The sequence below is a fragment of the Anomaloglossus baeobatrachus genome, chromosome 2 (assembly GCF_048569485.1).
Source record: "Anomaloglossus baeobatrachus isolate aAnoBae1 chromosome 2, aAnoBae1.hap1, whole genome shotgun sequence".
In the NCBI taxonomy this organism is placed as follows: domain Eukaryota; kingdom Metazoa; phylum Chordata; class Amphibia; order Anura; family Aromobatidae; genus Anomaloglossus; species Anomaloglossus baeobatrachus.
This window is the reverse complement of record NC_134354.1, coordinates 235092097-235111618: the sequence shown is the minus strand read 5'-3', so window position 1 is coordinate 235111618 and position 19522 is coordinate 235092097. Positions and strand designations below refer to the sequence as shown.

Sequence of the window (19522 nt, the reverse complement as noted above, 5' to 3'; positions counted from 1 at the left end):
ACTGTATTCACAGAACTCGAGAACCCAAAATTCTTAAGGGAACCTGTCACCGGTTTTCCCTTATAGGATGGGACCACCACCAGTGATCCCTTATAAACAGCATTCTAGAATACTGTATATAAGAGCCCACGCCGCTCTGTATAATGTAAAAACACCTTTATAATATTCACCAAGGGGGCGGTCCAATGGGCGTCCTCCATCTTGCGCGATCACAGTCCTCCTGCCCAGCCCAGTGTACATGATGCGTCCTGCATCATTAGCACAGAGGCCTCCATTGTACTCTGCGCATGTGCATTGATCTGCCCTATTATGGGCAGAGTAAAGTACTATAACATGCAGGTGTGAGGAAAGGTCACAGACCGCCCGCGCATGCGCACTACAATACTTTGCACTGCCCTCAGCTAGGCAGATCAAAGTGCGCCTGTGCAACGGAGTTTGCAGCACTATTTTTCTCTTATCTCCTCGGCTGATTTAGCACCACAGGCCACGTGAAAGTTGAATGTGCACGGAACAAATATTCCAAAATCGTGCAATAATTAACAAAAAAATTGCAAAAATTATTTTTAGTGGAAAATGCATGTGTTTAAAAAAAAAACAAAAACATCCCAGAAAGAGGACAGTCCTCCATCCATCAAATGGGAGTGATAGTATGCATGTCCTGAGCTGGGGTGACCACATATAGAGGGGTCTCGGAAGCTGCGTTCCCTCCACGTTTGTTGTCTGCTGTATTAAATAGCCGGCATCTGTAGCTAAAAGTCACAACTGAAGCTGAGCGCCGGCTGTTAAAATCCTGCAGTCACTATCTATGCGATTCTATATTGCAGGCGTGAGTAGTGTATCTTATCATACAAATTTGCTTCTTTTGCAAATCTGCGGTAAATTCTATACTCCATGAAGACTTTCCCATTAGTGAGATAGGATCTCATCAGTAACAACTGCCGTCCCCTATAGGGCTCATCACATGACCGTTCCGTTTGTCCTGGTCAGTCCCTGTTTTTTTGCGGACCTACTGACAGGACCATCTTTTCTATGTCTTTTGTGTAGGATCGAATGGCACACAGAAGCACTTCCATGTGCATCCGATCCTACAAAAAACACATCGGCTGCCATATGTCTGTTCCATTATTATGGAACATGTCGTTTTCTGTTCCGTAATAACGGACCGTGACTCAATACAAGTCAATGGGCTCACAAAATCCCTGGAAGCCGCACGGAAGGACTTCCATGTGACCTCCGTCTGGTGCCCGTGCAGTCTGTGTCCCGCTCCCACGCTAGCCCAGCGTCTGCCCGCACTGCAGTGTGACAGCGTCTGCCCGCACTGCAGTGTGACAGCGTCTGCCCGCACTGCAGTGTGACAGCGTCTGCCCGCACTGCAGTGTGACAGCGTCTGCCCGCACTGCAGTGTGACAGCCGCGGGGATGACGAGCGCTGCTATCAGGAGGTTAGATGAGATCATTACCTGCTGTGACGATCTCCTGCACTCCTGACGTCAGCGCTCGTCACTGACTTCTATGCCCGCCGCGTTCTCATATCACGTCTCGCGGGCGGCCCGAGACTAACTAGCGGTGAAGTCACGGACCGCTCACGATACTTGTGAACGCAGCGGTCATTGAACTCCGTGACCAGCGCTGACGTCAGGAGTGCAGCGTCTTCCATCCCCACAGGTAATGTACCTCGCTAACCTCCTGAAGTCAGCGCTGGTCATGCCCTGCAGTGACCTGGGCTGACCTCATGATGTTAGCTCGGGTCACTGCACTGGTCTCCCAGCCAATGAGGAACATTCTGTTCTTCATTGACTGGGACAGTGAGTATTGATCATCGTGAGACCCCCTTATTGGATTACGCCGGACCCGGATTTGATTGTTCTCTTCAATAATTGGTGAAAAGAGGGAATGTTTTGGGGAGTGTTTTTTTCAAATAAAAAAAAAAAAGTTTTAACTGACTGGGTTGGTGATGTCGGGTATCTGATAGACGCCTGACATCACGAACCCTAGGGCTTGATGCCAGGTGACATTACACATCTGGCATCAACCCCATATATTACCCCATTTGCCACCGCACCAGGGCAACGGGATGAGCTGGGGCAAAGTGCCAGGATTGGCACATCTAATGGATGCGCCACTTCTGGGGCGGCTGTGGCCTGCTATTTTTAGGCTGGAGAGTATCCAATAACGATGGACCTCCCTGGTCTGAGAATACCAGACCCCAGCTGTCCGCTTTACCTTGGCTGGTGATCCAATTTGAGGGGGACCCCACGTTTTTTGTTTAAATTATTTATTTGATGTAAAATAACAGCGTGGGGTGCCCTGTGATTTGGATTACCAGCCAAGGTGAAGCTGCCAGCTGTGGTCTGCAGGCTGCAGCCGTCTACTTTACCCTAGCTGGCTACAAAAGATAGGGGGGACCCGACAGTTTTTTTTTTTGTTTTTTTTGGCTAAATACAAGGCTAAGCACCCTTTAGTGCCACATGAAAGTCACTAAAGGGTACCAGCTTAAAATATGCAGGGGGGTAGGATATTATATGTCTATTATCTATCTAGCTCTCCATTTATTTATTCTTCAATCCCTCTCTCTGTCTCTATCTATCCATCTCTATACTATACCCATCTATTTATTTATGTAGCGGTTTGTTTTTTGCGGTCCTGATAAAAATAAAAAAAAACACCACACACATGAAAAATGAACAAATGAAAGTCAGACCTTACTTTTCAGCTTCCAAAGAATTTAAAAAAAAAAAAAAAAATAAACCTCATGAAATAGTCCTGGACAGAAATGATGCGCTCTCCTCCTCCTCAACTATATATTTGGTTGCATAACCTTTTGGGGCAATCACTGCAATCAAACAATTCCTATAACGGTCAATGAGACTTCTGCACCCCTCAACAGGTATTTTGGCCACTCATCAAGAGCAAACTGCTCCAGTTGTCTCGTGTGTGAAGGTTGCCTTTTCCAGACGGCATGTTTCCGCTCTTTCCAAAGATTCTCAATAGCATTTAGGTCAGGGCTCATAGAAGGCCACTTCAGAATAGTCCAATGTTTCCTCTTAGCCATTCTTGGGTGTTTTTAGCTGTGTGTTTTGGGTCATTATCCTGTTGCATAACCTGTGACTGAGACCAAGCTTTCTGACACTGGGCAGCACATTTCTCTCTAGAATCCCTTGATAGTCTTGAGATTTCATTGTACCTTCCATAGATTCAAGACACCCTGTGCCAGATGCAGCAAAGCAGCCCCAGAAAATTACTGAGCCTCCTCCATGTTTCACAGTAGGGACAGTGTTCATTTCTTTATATGCTTCATTTATCCATCTGTGAACATAAAGCTAATGTACCTTAACAAAAAGTTCTAGTATTGTCTGATCTGTCCATAGGACATTCTCCCAGAAGCTTTGTGGCTTGTCATCATGTAGTTTGGCAAATTCCAGTCTGGCTTATGATTTTTCTCAACAATGGTGTCCTCAGTCGTTTCCTATGGAGTCCACTTTGGCTCAAACAATGATGGATGGTGGGATCTGACACTGATGTTCCTTGAGCTTGAAGTTCATCTTTAATCTCTTTAGAAGTTCTTCTGGCCTCTTATGTTACAATTCATATCATCCATCTCCTTGATTGGTTATCAATTTTCCTCCTGCGGCCACAACCAGAGAGGTTGGCTACAGTCCCATGGATCTTAAATTTCTGAATAATATGTGCAATTATAGTCACAGGAACATCAAGCTGCTTGGAGATGGTCTTATAACCTTTAGGGCTCATGCGCACGTTGCGTAATTGCATGCATTTACGCTGCGTATTGCACTGCAGCGTAAATGCATGCGTACTGCGTCCCCTGCACAATCTATGTAGATTGTGCGTGATACGAACGCACGTTTCTTTTATGAACGCAGAGATTTGGGTGCTAAAATTTTGACCCAAATCCATGCGTTCATAAAATGAGCATGTCAATTATACCGTGCGCTATGGATGCAGCTCCCTGTCTATGGTGGGGGCAGCATCCCGAGCGCATGAAATCGGCTTTTCTTTTTTTTTTTAACAAAAATACTGCATTCATTATGCAGTGTTTCTGCAGCGATTTGAAGAGCTCATGTGCTGTCAATTCGCTGCTGAAATTTCAGTAGTTATGTGCGCAGTAGCCCTTACCTTTCACATGTTTGTCTATATTTTTCTTTCTAATCTCCTGAGACAACTCTTTCCTTCGCTTCCTCTGCCTCTGGTCCATGTTGAGTAGTACATACCAGGTCACTAAAACAGCACAGTGATTATCTGTAGCCCTATATACAGGCCCACTGACTGATTACAAGATTGTAGACACCTGTGATACTAATTTGTGGACACACTTTGATTTAACATGTCCCTTTTGTCACATTTTCATTTCTGTCCAGGCCCATATCATGAATTGTTTTGGGGTTTTTTTTAAATTCTGTGGAAGCATGGTTGAAAAGCAATGTCTGACTTTCATTTGTTCATTTTCATAGATTTTATTTATTATTACTTTTGTCAGATTCAAGTTATTTCTGTGACCATTGTGGGTTTTTCTTTTATTAAACGAGGGGTACCAACAATTTTGACCACATGTGTAGATTTTCCCTCAGAAGATATATTCCCTGATAAGATATATTACAAAGTTGCTTATTCTCATGTGCACTATTGATTTATGAAATAAAAATTAAAGTGATTGTTACACTTTAAATTTTTCAATCACGTTCCCAGGCACGGAATAGCTGTGAGGGGTGGAGCGGATGAGGTGCGAGAATCATGACATTACAGTTCTTACCAACAAACTTCCTCTAGAAAAACCCTTAACTGATCTTCAAGCGTTCATTGAGGGAAACTCCTCGACTTCACCACATGACAGCAAGGTGAAGACAGACAATTCTGTTTATTGCGCAAGAACCAGCTATAAAAATACCAGAGAATCGGGGAGGGGAAATTAGGAAACATGGCGATAAAAATAAGACAAAACCTTGTGATGGAGGCCAAACAAATGAGCGATGTAATGAATGTACAGTAACACGATCTCATGTGTCCCATCAACATGGTGACAGAGGGAGCAGCACAGGCCATTGATGTCACTGAAACGCACACGGCGCTGGCAGGCAAGGCTGTCACCTGACTCCGGGTCATCCCGACTGCTACAGAATATTCGTCACTGAAGGCCTCCCCAGCCACCTGTATAACTCCTTGTCAGAAAGTCTTACTAGAACAGTAAAATGTCCAGCAGACAATCACCCCGAGTAACTACAGGCCTGATCGGGTCATAAGGAAACAGCTGGGGGTGCCCAAGGCTTCAGTAGAGGCCATCATCAGCTATCATATAACCGCCCACGCCGCTCAGCCATCACTAACATGTCAGACACCCCTGCTATCTAGACACATCAGAGTCAGGATTCCCCATACACCAGATAATTAGATGTGGGTTTTACAAACACACATCAATACTTTAAGGGGGGGGTTTCCCCTCAAGTTTAGAACGTATCCCCCATCCATAAGATAGGCACTTATCCCCTAATTGCCGGGAGCATGACTGATGGCCCCCATCAATCCTGAGAACCGGCGGTCAATTATGTGCACTGCCGCTCCATACATACTTATGGGACCGTAGGAGATAGAGCACAGAATTAGGCTACTCATCGGCACTGCCATAAGAGTGAATATGGAGTGCAGTGCGCATGACTGATCACACGCCACCGGGATCAGTGGGGGTCTGTCGTGTGGTGCATTGAACTTGGTGGATGTCATAGCAGTGTCAGACTCTGTTCACACTGCAGAGTCAGACAAACTGCCTGGGATTCTTTAGTTAGACAGCCCATCATGGGCGATGACTGGTTCTGGTTTCACTGCTCTCTAGTACAGCGGGAGTTAATTTCTGCTGGCCTGTGATCATCTGCTGGGAGCTCAGGCTGCTGATCACCATCTCTAGCCTTTATAAGGTTCTGAATTCTAGGACCGTTTGCCAGATATCGCTTTCTGATTCCTGGTTTCTGAAGTTATCCAGTTGCATGGTGATCATCAGCATGGTGTGCGAGTCCTCCAGTTGTGTATTTATTGCCAACCCCTTTTGCGTTAATCCCCAGTTCACAGTCTGTCCCTCCTTTGTGTTTCAGTGCAATGTGCACAAGTCTTCATTTACCCTAATCTGATTATATGTGGGGTTTTAGTAACTGGGTTTCCGGCCCACTCCCTGGGTGGGGGTGGAAGTGGGGAAATAGTATCAGGGCTTGGACAGGAGATAGGGCCACGTTGGAGGCTCCAACCTGACTACCATCAAGTTTACCTTCAAGATAAGTTACAGCACAGGGGCCCGGTCTTGGGGTCGGCCTAGGAGCCCTTGTTCCATCCGTACACCCCCGTTAGAGTCCCAGCAGTTGAACCCCCAGCTATTGGGAAACTATCCTCTACATAGAGGTCTCAAGTTTGGAAGCTAACCCCTTCTCTGTGTGGCAGGTGGGGTTCCAGAAGTGGTAACTTATATGCAGAAGATTAAGATTATGCAACCATTTCGATTCGGTTATACGGACACGTACAGCCAAAAGTCATGGTATGCCACTACAACGACGCACACCTCAGAGTTTACTTCATGCCCCTGCCACATTGCGGAATAGGGTTGGATTCATTACTTAGGGTTGGATTCATTACTTTATACTTTATGTTGCTACATATAATATTTTAGTAAAACACTGACTGACATTTAGGTTGACAGTCGCTTTATAGAGCGGTATTATGGCGACTACAGTGGCGGGGGAGTAGGGTGATGGTAATGAATACTATAGGGGCAGGCGGGACACCGGACAGTGAACGCCCAATTGGCTTCTCACACAGCATTTTGTGACTTTATGGCTCGGGCTGCCTGATGAAAACAGACCTGGGCATGAACCGAGTGACTGGAGGTCATCTACTATGGCATCGTTGTGGATTAGGGTGGTAGAATGACCTGACAGGTTCCCTTTAATGCCTCACGTGGCCACATTAATCTTCACTGCATGTTCCTGGCAACAATTAATCACAAGTTGCCCTGAGCCAGTCTCACAGAACAAAGAGGCACAATTTGGGCTCTGAACCAACACCTTGGCAAACAGACAGCGTTAGACCGGTTAACCCTCTCGCCTCCTGCTCCTCTCGGACAAGGAAGAGTATTCCAGATTATGTAACTGAGTATTTCCTGCAATTACTTTCCATAGGAGCAGGGTGAGCCTCTAGGAACCTGCCCGGTCTGGTATGTCCACAAGATAATGCACCTTGTACTTAAGAGATTATAATTAGATGCTTCATGCACTGTACACACCACCAAGCACACGCTACTCCTCGCCTCAGAGAAGCCAACATTTAAAGGGAAAGTCTAGAATTAGGCCATTAGAAAAAAATTAGATTATTGTTACCAATCTGAATCTGTCTACCATGTTCAAAATGACAAAAAGCAACTTTGGAAAACCGTGTGATCCAGCATCCATATTACAACCCAGCCAGATTCCTCATCCTTCTTACTAATCTACCAAATGTGTATTAGTAAGTAGGGGGCAGGATCAGATCGTAGACAGCTGGTTTGAAGTCAATACCATGTAGGTCTTTGAAGAATGTAGGATTATGTAAGGACATGGCATTAGAGGTAATTTGTCATCAGACAATTTCAGCAATGTGTCACTTATTAGGCTGTGTGCCGTTTACTTACACAAAGGTTTTATCACTGAGTGATCATTGCCAGGACTACAGCTTGATGTCAGACAACGCCCCCTCCTCTGATAATCGGCTCACTGTCAATAGTAAATGTGCATATAAAGCTGTGGTGTTAGCTCTCTGAGCTCTGCTACATCTAAAAACTTAGTCTTAACTGCTGCACACAGTAAACTAAGGGACACATCATTGGAATCAGGGTCTCTGCCCTTACATTATGCGGATCTCTGATAAGGTAGAAAAACTCTCATGACAGATCCCTTTAATTCTTTAATTGGGGAAAACTACATTCATTCTAAAATCGGTTTTCTTAAAGGGAATCAGTCACCAGGTTTTTGCTTCCCCATCTGAGACCAGCATAATGTAGACAGAGACCCCGATTCACTTACTGAGCTGTTATTTTGATAAAAATCAATGTTTTTTCTGCTGCAGATCTAGCAGTTATTCAGAGCTCATGACTATGCTGGACTACCGGGCAGCACGCCAAGTAGTCCTGTACTGATAATCACTGATGATTAAACAGGGATTTTATCAGCACTACACTAAGAAGCCCAGTAAGTGACATCGCTGGAATCAGGGTCTCTGTCTCTATATTAGGCTGTTCTCAGATTAGGTGGCAAAAACCTGGAGATAGATTGCCTTTTAACAACATTTATGACACTTAAAGTTTGCCTCCCATTAAATAAATATTTGTTTTTTTAAAGGCATCCATTACTTGTTTTACTGCAATGACAACATGTACTTTATTTTCATGTGGACTCCACAAACCTCAAAAGAATGACCATATGCATTTCTATAGAAAAATGACTTTCTGCACATATTTTCAGTTTTTTGGGCATCTCTTAAAAGCGCCAGGTTTCCACAAACATCAAGAATTTAATGGGAATCTGTCACCAGGTTTGTGCTACCTAATCTGAGAGCAGAATGACATAGGGGCAGAGATCCTGATTCCAGCAATGTGACAGCTTATTATTGGAGTGTTCATAAAAGCTCTTATTAGAAGACTACACAGTCTTCTGCCACGTAGTCCAACCATAACACACACACCACTGATTGGCTATGCATAGGCAGAAAGTTGCGTGTGTGTGTGTGTGTGTGTGTGTGTGTGTGTGTGTGTGTGTGTGTAACATTTTCCAAGGATGTATCCTTTACTGGGCTTCTTACTGTAGTTTTGATACAATCACTGTTTTCTCTGCAGATCCAGCAGTGCTCAGAAATGCTGAGCTGTGTATAACTTCGCCCACATCACTAATTGGGTATCTTTCTATATACTCTGGCAACTTTCTGCCTATACATAGAGTATATAGAAAGATACCCAATTAGTGATGTGGGCGAAGTTATACACAGCTCAGCATTTCTGCACTGCTAGATCTGCAGAGAAAACAGTGATTGTATCAAAACTACAGCAAGAAGCCCAGTAAAGGATACATCTCTGGAAAATGTTGCAAACACACACACACTCACACTTACTGGAGACTAACCATGCGACCTGCATTTGGCATTTGCACTGTTGAATCTGCAGGTTCACTCCATCACAAATATGGATAATCTGGTAGCTCCATTAAAATACCACATTTTCCTGGACTGAGCGATATGAACCATTCTTGTGTCAAAGAAAAAAAGCAAAACTGCAGGAAACCGTAAATCATTACTAAACTATACAAGAATAAAACCGAACTGGAAATTTTCAGCATTTTTTCTTTATTATGCACTTCAGACACAACAAAGGAAAGAAAAGGGAGGGGGAAGGTAGAAGACAGCCAGGACTGACATCACAGAAGGATATACGGTACAAAGAGCAGACCACAGTAAGGAAAAAAATCCACAGTCAAGCACTGCGAACCATTACTGGTACCTGCTCCACACAAGCTGGCATGGCGTAGAGACTGGACAGTGTTAGGTACTTAACTTTTCCAGGAACAATTGCCATACTAACACCAGAACCATTGGTCTCCTCTAACAGCTTCCTCTTTTCTGGGAATACGAAGATTTTGGAGCGTCTGTGAGAACTTTTGCCCATTCATCCAGAAGAGCCCAGAGCCAAGTCCTCGCCTCCATACTAGGTCACCTCAGACGTGTTTTATGAGGTGAGGTCAGGGCAAAGTCTTCCTCACCAAACCCACCCAACCACGCCTTTATTGATCTTGCATTGTGCACTGGGGCAAAATGAAACAGAAAAGGGCTTTCCCCAAACAGTTCCCACAGAAGCATGAAGTTTTCCAAAATGTATGGTATGCGGAATCATTAAGATATGATTCAGTAGAAAAGAATGGGCCTGGAACAACCTCTGAAAATACACCCCCAAGTATCATCCCTCCATTAAAACCTCACACTTGGAACAATGAAGTCAGACAGATGCCGTTCTCCTGGAACTCACCAGCCGAGACTAGTCCATCAGACACCACTTCCATCCAATGCTTGAAGTTGTGCTTGGTAATCCAAGGCTTACACGTGTCTGCTCAGCGATGGAGAGCAAAGCCAACAAGCTCCAGGTGACGTTTCATGCAGATGCAGCTGCCAAAGGCTGGGAGCTCTGCAGTGATTTAGTTGGAGCACTATCCGGCTCAGTACTGTGTGATCCCAGGGCTGGAAAGCAGTATTAGAAATTGGACCAGTCATGCCTGCAAACTGCGGAAGTGACCTTCTTTGTGTGCGGGTCCATGTGAATTGCAGACATGTGCAAGAGCGGCCTTTAGACTGCATTCATTATTCTGATTGGTAAAAACTGACCAAACCAGTCCATGCTATGAACTCGCTATAAGGCTATGTGCCCACGCTGCGGATTTACCGCGGATTTTGCCACGGATTTCCCGAAAATCTGCAGCAGCGGCACTTCCAAGCCATTTCAATGGCATTTTGGAAATGCTGTGTCCATGCTGCGGATTTTTCCGCTGCGGATTTGCCGCGGATTTTGATCCGGAAAAATCTGCAGCATGTCAATTGTTTGGTGCAGATTTGGTGCGGATTTTTGGTTTTGAATGGGGAAAAAAGAAAAAAAAAAAATCTGCATCAAAATCCGCGGCAAATCCGCGGGTGCGGATTTGCCGCGAAAGTCGCGGATTTTCAGGCAGAAAAATCCGCAGGTACATTCTACCGTGGACACATAGCCTAATGGGTCCATGTACGATCCATGGCACACGGACTGATACGCTCGTCTGAGCGTGTCCATACTGTCAATCCCTGACACTTCCACCATGATCGTGCAAATATTCAGGAGGAAAGAATGATCAGTCTTATTGCCATAGTGGCATCCTATTACAGGACCATGCTCAAATTCAGTGATACATATATGTACACATGTGTATATACAAACATGTATATTTATCTGTATACAACAGGCCCCTGAAGGCCGCATCATACACCCCCCTCCACTGGAACACTGGACAGTGCTGTAGTAGGGCATTAACCCAGGTATCTGCTCTTCCGCAAGGGGGTGGGGGGGGTGGGGGATTACCAGAGAAGCCTTACAAAATGACCTCTAGAGACTACTCATGTGCAGCCTTCTGCCCAGCCAAAAATCGATTCCATGAGGGCCTGATGTGATCTAGTGGGAACTGCACTCACAGCACAGCTTGACTGGCATTCTTGGGAGCACACCAAAAATGGGAGGTCCACCATTGGCAACCTGTTCTCTTCACAGTTCAGAGCAGGTTCACACTGAGCACATGTGACACATGAATCTGGAGGTGCTGCAGTGACTGGTATGCTGCCTATGACATTATGTGCCATGACCAGTTAGGCAAGGGTGGTACAAACCTCCATGTGATAGCCAGCAGGACCCTGACCGCTGTTCGGTGAGGAGAAAATCCTCCTAGCTGTAGGCAGACCTCACACTGCTGCAGGAGACCCAGAATTCATCTTGGTGGCGGACACTGCCTAGCCTCATGTGGTGATGGCGTATAGACAGTCCCTGGATGATGAAGGCATTGATGTCATGACTGGCCCTCCAGTAACCCAAACCTGAACTAAATTGAAAACCTCTAGGACGTAAGGTATCAGTACATTCAATGCCACCAAGAAGCACCACAGCCTGGATAGGAGGTCACCGATAACCAGATCCAGGTTTGAGTGCTGATCAACAAGGATGCCATCCACTGTCCCATGAACAGTATACTTTTAATGTCAAGAGTGCATATAGGAACGTAGGGGCCATACACAATAGGGAGTCATAATTTGAGATGTGATTAAATTAAGGTAAAAATGGAGCCACACAATCTCAATGTTATACTCTTTCAGGACGATTTCAAGACTTGGGTTTCCCTTGACCTTTGATGCATTATGTTGGTTTGTCCTTAAAAAGAGGTTATCTGGGACCATTTTTTCCTATGGTCTCCTGCAGCTTCAGGCCTTCACACGTCCATGCAAAACACGAACGTTTTGCACAATCCGTGGTGAAGGAGCGTCTGTCCATGTGTGTGTTGTGTGTGCTGTCCCTGTGACATGCAGATAGCATACAAACAGCATGATCTTGTATACTTACCTGTTCTCAGCGCTGCTGTTACTTCCGGGTCTGTGGTCAGTACAGTGAATATTCAAGAAGCATAATGAGCGGGTCCGGAAGCAACAGCAGATGCGGAGACAGCAGCGCCAGAGAGAGGCAAGTATAAAACAAACCTTTGTTTTGATGTGACCTGTGTTTCCTCGGGTACGTGTCACACTGATGTCACACGGATCACATCAATGTGCGGTCCGTGTGACACCTGTGCTGCCAGCAGAAAACCGACATGTCGCTGTGTGGATTGTGGAGCATATGGACAGACAGTCAATGTTCAAACACGGACATGTGCGCAGACAAATTGATTTTAATGAGTGTGTGCCCGTGCCTCTGATACATGTAAAAACTGACATCCCACGTACCGGAGCCATGGATGTATGAAAAAGGCCTCAGAGCAGCGGCTTCTTTTCCGCTCTGCTTATGCGGGTGTGACGGCCGATGTCACCCTCACAGCCGGCTCCCCATTGCCTAACTAAGGGGAGACTGATGTCAATCAACAGGACGTTGGCTAATTAACATCTATCTGCCTATAAGGTTCTTAAGCTTTTAAAAAATTAATAAAATATAGTCCCCAATAACCATCGTGTCTTTTCTTTTAGCAGCGTGTAGACACACACACACAAAACCACAGTCAAGGTGCAGTGACCCAGCCTCATGCGCTGTATACCTGATATGATGCAGCTTCTATGCTACACGTCTCAAGACTAAACACACTGAATCACCAAAAGAGTAGAATACATACATTTTATTAGGCAAAGCCATCCCACTACTTCCAAAGAAAAAAAATGACAGACTCCCTTTCAAAATATATACAGTTAGGTCCAGAAATATTTGGACAGTGACACAAGTTTTGTTATTTTAGCTGTTTACAAAAACATGTTCAGAAATACAATTATATATATATAATATGGGCTGAAAGTGCACACTCCCAGCTGCAATATGAGAGTTTTCACATCCAAATCGGAGAAAGGGTTTAAGAATCATAGCTCTGTAATGCATAGCCTCCTCTTTCTCAAGGGACCAAAAGTAATTGGACAAGGGACTCTAAGGGCTGCAATTAACTCTGAAGGCATCTCCGTCGTTAACCTGTAATCAATGAAGTAGTTAAAAGGTCTGGGGTTGATTACAGGTGTGTGGTTTTGCATTTGGAAGTTGTTGCTGTGACCAGACAACATGCGGTCTAAGGAACTCTCAATTGAGGTGAAGCAGAACATCCTGAGGCTGAAAAAAAAGAAAAAATCCATCAGAGAGATAGCAGACATGCTTGGAGTAGCAAAATCAACAGTCGGGTACATTCTGAGAGAAAAGGAATTGACTGGTGAGCTTGGGAACTCAAAAAGGCCTGGGCGTCCACGGATGACAACAGTGGTGGATGATCGCCGCATACTTTCTTTGGTGAAGAAGAACCCGTTCACAACATCAAATGAAGTCCAGAACACTCTCAGTGAAGTAGGTGTATCTGTCTCTAAGTCAACAGTAAAGAGAAGACTCCATGAAAGTAAATACAAAGGGTTCACATCTAGATGCAAACCATTCATCAATTCCAAAAATTGACAGGCCAGAGTTAAATTTGCTGAAAAACACCTCATGAAGCCAGCTCAGTTCTGGAAAAATATTCTATGGACAGATGAGACAAAGATCAACCTGTACCAGAATGATGGGAAGAAAAAAGTTTGGAGAAGAAAGGGAACGGCACATGATCCAAGGCACACCACATCCTCTGTAAAACATGGTGGAGGCAACGTGATGGCATGGGCATGCATGGCTTTCAATGGCACTGGGTCACTTGTGTTTATTGATGACATAACAGCAGACAACAGTAGCCGGATGAATTCTGAAGTGTACCGGGATATACTTTCAGCCCAGATTCAGCCAAATGCCGCAAAGTTGATCGGACGGCGCTTCATAGTACAGATGGACAATGACCGCAAGCATACAGCCAAAGCTACCCAGGAGTTCATGAGTGCAAAAAAGTGGAACATTCTGCAATGGCCAAGTCAATCACCAGATCTTAACCCAATTGAGCATGCATTTCACTTGCTCAAATCCAGACTTAAGACGGAAAGACCCACAAACAAGCAAGACCTGAAGGCTGCGGCTGTAAAGGCCTGGCAAAGCATTAAGAAGGAGGAAACCCAGCGTTTAGTGATGTCCATGGGTTCCAGACTTAAGGCAGTGATTGCCTCCAAAGGATTCGCAACAAAATATTGAAAATAAAAATATTTTGTTTGCGTTTGGTTTATTTGTCCAATTACTTTTGACCTCCTAAAATGTGGAGTGTTTGTAAAGAAATGTGTACAATTCCTACAATTTCTATCAGATATTTTTGTTCAAACCTTCAAATTAAACGTTACAATCTGCACTTGAATTCTGTTGCAGAGATTTCATTTCAAATCCAATGTGGTGGCATGCAGAGCCCAACTCGCGAAAATTGTGTCACTGTCCAAATATTTCTGGACCAAACTGTATGGTAGGAGTAGCTGAGGTGTTTGAGATATACAGCAGGAATCCTCAGACACTTAAAATTGGGAAAGAAGTACTTAACTGCACACCATCTTTGGCCCCCAGACTATTTGAATGATGTTCTCCATCAGGACAACGCCATTTGTGAATGAAGACGCCATGGGGGCCGATGTGTAAAGCCAGGAAAGCAGCGGCAGCCAAGCACATGTTCTGGAACCGCATCTCACAGATACACGGCACACGAAGAGGCCCTGCCTTCTGAAATAACAGATCTTCTGTTATACCTTTACATTGTGTTGTTCCTCCTAGAGATTTAGGAATTAAAAATGGTGGTGTCCCAAGCTGAAGGTGGTGTCCCAAGCTGAAGGTGGTGTCCCAAGCTGAAGGTGGTGTCCCAAGCTGAAGGTGCGTCACTGCACAAAGCCCCTGTCCGAACAGTCACCTTTAGGCTGCTTTCACACCTCCGGTTTCTGCAATGCGGCACAATCCGGCACTTTGCAGGAAAATCGCAACCGTTTTTTTTTTGCTGCCGGTTGCGATTTTCCTGCATAGACTTTAATTAGTGCCGCATTGTGCCGCATGGCCTTGCGTTCCGTCCGGTTTTTGCCGCATGCGGCAGATTTAGCCGATGCGGCGGCCGGATGGAACGTTGCCTGGCACGTTTTTTCGTGCAGCAAAAAAAACCGCATCGCGCTGCATTCGGCCGATGCGGCACATTTTTCAATGCATGCCTATGGCGGCCGGATGCGGCAATAACCGCATCCGGCCGCCGCATGTGGTTTTTGCCACTGCGCATGCTCAGTAGCATGCCGCAAGCGGCAAAAACCAGACTGGCCGCAAAGGAAAAACTTATGCAAAGGATGCGGTGTGTTCACCGCATCCATTGCATAGCTTGCACAGCCGGATTGAGCCGCAGAGATCAAGCCGGATGTGTGAAAGCAGCCTTAGGCTGGGGCCACACGGGCACTACTGCGATCCACTTGCATGAGACTCGGCTCGTGCTGGCAGTACAGCAGAGCCGAGTGTCATGTCTGTGTCCTTGCAACTGAGGTCCATTCGTGCGAGCAGACCTCAGCTGCGGGGGGCGGGCCGGCACTCAGGAGGGGAGGGGGGGATTTCTCTCCCTCTCTCCTGCATAGCCGGCTATTGCCATTCTCGCACTGCACTAGCAGTACACCGGTGTACCGCGAGTGCAGTGCGATTTTTCTCTCGCCCCATTCACTTGAATGGGTGCGAGAGAAAGAGACTCAGCTTACAATCGCAGCATGCTGCGATTGTTTTCTCAGTCCGATTAGGGCTGAGAAAATAATCGCCCATGTGTGCTGACACACAGGCTAGAATTGGTCCGAGGGGAATGCGATGTTTTATCGCACTCCACTCGCACTGTTTTTCTCGCCGTGTGGCTTAGCCCTTATAGGAACATAGAAGAACCGTAAGGCTATGTGCGAACAGGACTATGTACCTGCGAATATATCAGCAGTTTTTCCACAGCTGCTCCCCGGAAACCGCAGCTATCCATTCCAGCGAAATAGCTGGGGGAAACCTGCGGACATTCTTGCGACTTACCTGCAGAGGTCCCGGCCTCTAACTCCATAGTGGAGGAGCGGGATTTCCGCAGATATTTCCGTATGAATAATTGACATGCAGTTACGTGCGGCTGCGGGACATCCACAGCCGCACATACTGCACCATGAACCCAGCACGTCCCATAGGGTAACATGGGGAGTGTCTGTACTAGCTAAAACCTGCAGATTTATCTAGAAAATCCGCAGGTTTTCCATGGCAAAATCCGCAGGTAGGGTCCCGTGGGCACAGGGCCTAACACCCAGCTGGCAATAAATATGGAGTGGTGACAGATTCTCACTCCAAACAAATCAGGAATTCCCTACAATCAGATTACACCCCGCGCTGACCACAATACTGACATATCCAAGTCTGCAGGTAATCACTTCACTACCCAGCAAGGAGGTGACTATTTTATCTACAGCAAATCCCTCCGTGATCGGCAGCAATAAAAGCTTGCAGGTAATCCGGCCATGGTTGATGGATAACCGCAGATACAGGTTGGTGATCACTCATGTTAGAGAGTGACCGGCCCCGTCTAGACAAGAGGTAAAACCACCAAGGAATCTATCCCTTCACATGTAGTGACCCGTCCACTCCACAGACATGACGGCTTGCAGAGTCCATGCAGGCAGCACAGTACTAGGGACAGCCTCCATCTTGTCTTACTATTACAGGCTAAATAAGGCAACAGTCAGCCGGCGGCCAGGCTCAGGGCTTCACGTGCTCCCATATCTGACAGGTGTCCCTGGCACTGCCTCCGTCCGCACACACACGGATTGGGCGGGCAGCTGTCAGGCACTGGCTGCACCCGTCAGTCACTGGTGGAGCTCTGATACTTCTATCACCACCCCATACTGGTGAAGAATGCAGCTGTCCCCACCACCTCTCCAGGGAGCACAGCCCTACACAATGACTTCCTGTTCCTTACATCATTGGAACGGACATTTTTTCTGTAAAGAGGAAACTTCAGAACTTATAAAACTGTGCAAACGCCCCTTCCACCCCAAGCTCCTGCCAGCAGCACATGCTAGCCCAGGCCAGGAGCCAAGAGGCCCAGAGACCAACGTCTGGAGATGGTCACCATTAGGTACAGGCCACAGCAATTAATCATCAGGTTCAATATCCACCAAAAGCTCCTGGGTCAGTAGGATCCCCTCACCAATGTGGAGGTGTCACTACAACAAATACCTGCCCCCAATGGACCCAGGCCGGCCAGACAGGAACAGCCGCTGCCATTAAGGGCTCAAGCAGACGTCTGGGAAGCTTGGGCCAAGTACAGTCCACAATGCACGGACTATCGGTGAGTCTCCCAACCCAAACTCGTCAGCCTCATACATGGCTGAGGGGTCAGAGACCCAGAAGTGTTTGTGCTCAGGCTGAGTTTCATAGACGTCTCCAAATACAGTAGCAGAACCGGTCCAGACCCCCTGTCACTCATGAGCTGCTACTCCCAAGACAGATCACAGTCTACAGACCCAGTAATTCTGTAATGTTACATAACACCAAAGACACCAACCATCTGGATCTCACCCTTGCCACCACATCCACTGATTCCAGTTTCTCTTAAAACTGGATCTCACCCCTGCTACCACATCCACTGACCCCAGTTCCCCTTCAATCTGGATCTCACCCCTGGCACCACATCCACTGACCCCAGATCCCCTTGAATCTGGATCTCACCCCTGGCACCACATCCACTGACCCCAGTTCCCCTTGTATCTGGATCTCACCCCTGGCACCACATCCACTGACCTCAGTTCCCCTTGTATCTGGATCTCACCCCTGGCACCACATCCACTGACCCCAGTTCCCCTTGTATCTGGATCTCACCCCTGGCACCACATCCACTGACCCCAGATCCCCTTGAATCTGGATCTCACCCCTGGCACCACATCCACTGACCCCAGTTCCCCTTGTATCTGGATCTCACCCCTGGCACCACATCCACTGACCCCAGTTCCCCTTGAATCTGGATCTCACCCCTGGCACCAAATCCACTGACCCCAGATCCCCTTGAAAGTGGATTTCACCCCTGGCACCATATTCAGTGACCCCCGATTCCCCTAGAATCTGGAGCTCACCCCTAGCACCACATCCACTGACCCCAGTTCCCCTTGATCTGGATCTCACCCTGCTGCCACCACATCCACTGACCCCAGTTCCCCCTTGATCTGGATCTCACCCTGCTGCCACATCCACTGACCCCAGTTCCCCTTGATCTGGATCTCACCCTGCTGCCACCACATCCACTGACCCCAGTTCCCCCTTGATCTGGATCTCACCCTGCTGCCACATCCACTGACCCCAGTTCCCCTTGAATCTGGATCTCACCCCAGGTCTTGCTCCACCACGGATCTAGATGTCACACACTGGCACCAGATGCCGGCCTATGCCTGTGGTTGATCCGGATCCTGGATTGCACCACCACTGACAGGTCTTGCTCCACCATAGATCTAGATGTCACACACCACCAGTTGCCGGCCCAGGTCTTGGGTACGGGGCAGAAGTACACTGCCCACGACCAGCACTATCTGACATCCCGGAGTGATGACCACATGCCATCTGCTCCCCATTGTCACCAGGACCTGCCCCACCTCCAGTTACCTTCAGAGCAAACTTCTCCCCGGTTTTCTTGCTGAAGATCTCCAGCACTTTGCCGTTGATGCCCAGTCCCAGCACCTGGTTGGTGACCTTGTAGTCATCTGTGATGGCGTTCTTCTTTATGGGTAGCGCAGACTTATACTGTGGCGCCGGCTGCTGCGGCTGAGGTTGCGGGGGGTTGAGGAAGGGGTGCCCGGGATTCATCATGTTGGCTCCGTGCGCTCTACCACCACAGAACACGGTATAGCTGTCACCTTCCACCAGTGCTGCCGGAGATTACACGTCCCGCACGCCGGCCCGTATCTGGCGGCCGCCTAACACAACGATCGGTACATGTAGATCGTACGAGGAGACAAGGCGCGGCCCCGACAATGACCTGGGACCTTACAAACGAGTGGGGGAAGGGCCCCCTGATCCTCCTCGCCACAGACTGGACCGAGAGCACCACAAGCCGCTCCGCACCGACTTCTCTTTGGAACGTTCCAACGCCGGATCACTTCCACTGTGACGTCACAGCCTCGCGTTCGACTTCGGCCGCCGCTCTTAAAAGGGCGACTACTTTTCTTAAAGCGGCCACCTTAGAGGCGGGGACGCAGTGGTGAAGCGACTGTAAATTATGGCTATTATTGGACACGAGTCTCTGGCGTCTGAAAATCCCAGAGTGATGGACAGTGGTGTGCACTGGTTACCAGTGCCTGGAGATGGATGCCGATTCTCAGTGTTTGGCAGCACACGC

At 47.1% G+C, this 19522-nt stretch overlaps 1 protein-coding gene across 1 annotated transcript in view; it reads right to left on the bottom strand.

The window, feature by feature from the left end:
* Positions 1-19288, bottom strand: part of MAPKAPK2 (MAPK activated protein kinase 2) — a 112323-nt gene extending 93035 nt beyond the window's left edge. The window contains exon 1 of the mRNA XM_075335709.1: positions 18790-19288. Coding sequence (XP_075191824.1) covers positions 18790-18993 — 204 coding nt within the window. The 5' untranslated portion in view covers positions 18994-19288. The remainder of the gene's footprint in view (positions 1-18789) is intronic.
* Between the last annotated feature and the right edge of the window lie 234 nt (positions 19289-19522).